This window comes from Antrostomus carolinensis, unplaced genomic scaffold, assembly GCF_000700745.2.
Source record: "Antrostomus carolinensis isolate BGI_N321 unplaced genomic scaffold, ASM70074v2 scaffold15289, whole genome shotgun sequence".
NCBI classification, from domain to species: Eukaryota; Metazoa; Chordata; class Aves; order Caprimulgiformes; family Caprimulgidae; genus Antrostomus; species Antrostomus carolinensis.
This window is the reverse complement of record NW_010340761.1, coordinates 56,458-59,945: the sequence shown is the minus strand read 5'-3', so window position 1 is coordinate 59,945 and position 3,488 is coordinate 56,458. Positions and strand designations below refer to the sequence as shown.

General features: G+C 44.7%; 1 protein-coding gene across 1 annotated transcript in view; it reads left to right on the top strand.

Moving 5' to 3' along the window:
• Positions 1-779: 779 nt before the first annotated feature.
• Positions 780-3,488, top strand: part of SLC30A8 (solute carrier family 30 member 8) — a 21,827-nt gene continuing 19,118 nt past the window's right edge. Inside the window, exon 1 of the mRNA XM_010176275.1 lies at positions 780-859. Coding sequence (XP_010174577.1) covers positions 780-859 — 80 coding nt within the window. The remainder of the gene's footprint in view (positions 860-3,488) is intronic.

Sequence of the window (3,488 nt, the reverse complement as noted above, 5' to 3'; positions counted from 1 at the left end):
CACAGACAGTGCTGGTGCAAAATTTCCCATTGGTGCCGAAGAGTGTGTCTGAGGCCAGGCTGTGAGAGAGGTGAGGTTGGAGGTCTTCTCCTCCCCTCCAGGGACTGCAGCTCTCGACAGAACTAGCTAACTGAATAAAGCAGAAATAACAATCCGCAGTCCTTCCTGGTGAAATGAAGATTTCAATAACCTGTGTTGCAAACAGCAATAATAACCAGTCTTCTGTTTTGAACCATTAGGAGCAAACGTGCCAGGGGTAGAAATAAGTGTTTAGAATGATTGCTTAGATAAAAGAAGCTTGCGCTGAGCCGACATGAGGGAGGTGTACTTTCCTCCCCAGCCAAGCAAGCAGAAAGGCAAACAGTGGTTTGACTGTTTCCAGGCAAATTGGGCTGGTTTAATCACCTTCCTTCTCTTCCTTCTGCACCTGACCCTGAGCCAGTGCGGGGGAGTGCAGGCACCCGCCGCCTGACCAAAGAGCGTGTCACAGCATCAAACATGGAGGGGGAAAGGGAAAACAAGAGAGGGAGGCCCAAAACCCCAGCCTGACACGCTCAGCAAGTTGCTGTTTGGCACGTTAGTGACGCCACCAGCACCAGCAAAGCAGCTTTCTCTCCCAGTGGGTTTATTGAGAAGATTATTAAAACCTTTTCATTTAAAAATATTTGGCAGAGAGTTCTGCATAAGTCAGGAGGACGTTCTGCCCACGTCCGCCTCCAACCGAAAAAGGAGAGTTAAAGGGGGAAAAAAACGCAAGCAAAACCTCACCGACTTTCCTCATGGCTGCCAAAAAGGGTCTTGAAAGAGCTTGCCTTGTGAGTGAGAGGGACACCAAGAAGTACTCCTTGGCCCTAGACAGGTAACACCACTCTGTTTCCTTCATTGCGATTGCTTTGTCTTTGAGAGCAATATGAGATCACTGACCTGCCCATGGGCTGCTGAACTAAAGTATGAGGAGTTTTGCAGTGTATACTGGGAATGTTTTTCACTACTTTCAAAATCTTTCTATTTTTTTCCTTTCCAAACTTTCTTGTTAAACATTTGATGCATTTGCTAGACAGCAGCCTGATGCGTCTGCGTCTGTGATGGATTGAACCAATCTACTGTTGAAGCATGTATCTCCTGCTATGTATTTTATAAGCTTAGTAGATTTATTGTAGGATGCAAAACCTCATGGATTATGCTGCAATTTTAGGCTGAATTATAATAGCGCTATTGACACCATGTTTGATTCAAGGCTTCTTCATGCTTGAATGCCTAAATAATCTATCTAGTGTGAAAGAAATGTGATGCTGTTATGGACTTGATCCTGCAAACCTTTATTCATGTGGCATAGTCTATCAGACTTGAAGCTGATGTACCTTCTTATGTGCCAGAGGTCCTGTAAGTAAATGCTTCCTTGAGGGAGGAAAGACCCTCTGAAAACATACACTGTAGCTTGGGTTAAAAATTAGTATAAATATCTATCACAAAATAGTTTTGCAATTGAACTTATTTTCATTCTTCCTCTTTACTCAGACCAGCAAGTATTTTTAAAAGAAAATAGCTGCTCAGTTACAGCTTAGCACCTCTTGACATTTCCATTATCTCATTGGTTTTCAGGTTATTTATTGCTTGGCTCTCTTAAAACGCGTGGGACAGAAACTTGGCTTAAACGCTGTCAGTTCAAATGGAAATCTGTCTCTCCATGTTCTTATACTGGGGTCACTGCCATCGTATTTTAGTCATTTGAGTGTCTGGGTTATTATTTAAATATTATTACATGGCTCCATAAATATACATGACACTTTCCAAAATGACTTTTGTGGTAATATTTATATTTTAAAACGATCCCATATGATTCTGCAATTCATTTTAGTTACTGAAGAACTCAGATTTTTTTTTGATAGTTTGTGATTTTGTGGGCACAGCTGCAGTGGTTGAGGTCCTTTGACTCCATACCACCTCTGGACACAAGGACATCTCTGGATGAACCCTTTACACAGTGCAAGAAGCAGTGCCCTGAGACAGGGATGGTTATTAGGCTGGGTTGTGAGGAAGCCCTTGTTTTCCCTGGGTTTCCAGGAATAGGGAATATCCCCAGTGAGAAGACAGGTAGGATGCACAATTCGGGCAAGAATCTACATCAGCTCATCCTCCAAGAGCTGACTCAATTTCTGGAGGAGTCAATTTCTTTCCAATAATTATTTCTTAATTTAGGATTGAAGTTGTTTGGGATGAATTGCTTCAATAGCTGCAGTTGTTGAGCTGATGGCTGCAGATATGCCCAACAGCCCCAGAGCTTGACAGCCAGTCCCAGGAGGACTCCACAGCAAAGGTCCTGAGCTGGCTGAGTAATGGCAGAGGTAGCACTGCTCACCAAGAGGAGGAAGATTTCTCTTCCAGGCATGTGGCATTTGTGCTGCCCCTACTCTCGGTTTTTCTTGCCAGGTGTAGTTTTATGAACTGCATGATCTAATTACTCCATCCCTGCAATAACCAGAAATGGAGACTGAGAGCCAACATCTGCCCCCCGTTTGTAAGAGCTGGGAGCTCAGGGGAAGCCCTCGCCCTGCTCCCCCTTGCAGCCCAGTGACCCAGGGTACCAGCCTGGGTGGGAACCAGCCCTCCCAGGGAGCCAGTGTGGTGGGGGATGCAGCCTGCTGTGCTGGGGCTTGCACAGACCCGCTGCCTGCACAGCTTCAGGTGTCTTAAGCCGATCAGTAGCAATAAGCTCATCTTAGCTTTTGGTATAAATTACCACATTTTTCCGTTCCCCGTGTGTAGGCTTAATGAACAGCTCTAATGCTTTCAGCAGAATTTATTTTGCACACAGATTGCCTATTTCTTTGCCATTCCCCAGCCTCTTTCTTTTTAATAAATGCCATTATTATAGTACCCAGAGAACAAAAATGTTTTTATCTTAACCGTGTCTGAATACAGGCCCTGTTCCTTGCACACAAGGCTGTGAGGGAGAGCGTTTTGAACACGCCAAGCCGGTCTGCAGTCACTAGCAGGTTTGGATACATTGAGATCTCCCATGCCAAACTTGAAATGCTTACAAGGGGGTGAGCTTTAACTGAGCTTTCTGAAAATCAGGTCAGCTGTAGGCTTATAGGATAATTCAGGTTGGAATGGATCTCAGGAGGTCTCTGGTCCAACCTCCTGCTTAAAGCAGGGTCAGCCAAGAGATTAAACAAGGTTGCTCAGGGCTTTATCTGGTCTAGTATTGAAAAAAATCTCTCAGAATGGAGACTGTATGACCTGTCTGGGCGATCTGCTCCAATACTGAATTATCCTCACAGTTATTTTTTTTCCTTCTGTTCACTTTGAACCTCTCTTGTTTCAGTTTATGACCATTGTCCCCATCCTTTCTCCATGCTCAGCAATAAGGCTCCATCTTCTCAATAACCTCCTCAAAAATATTGGCAGGTTGCTGTCGGGTGCCCCCAAAGCCATCTCTCTTCTAGACTGTACAAGTCCAGTTCCCTCAGTGCAAGTGCTCCAGC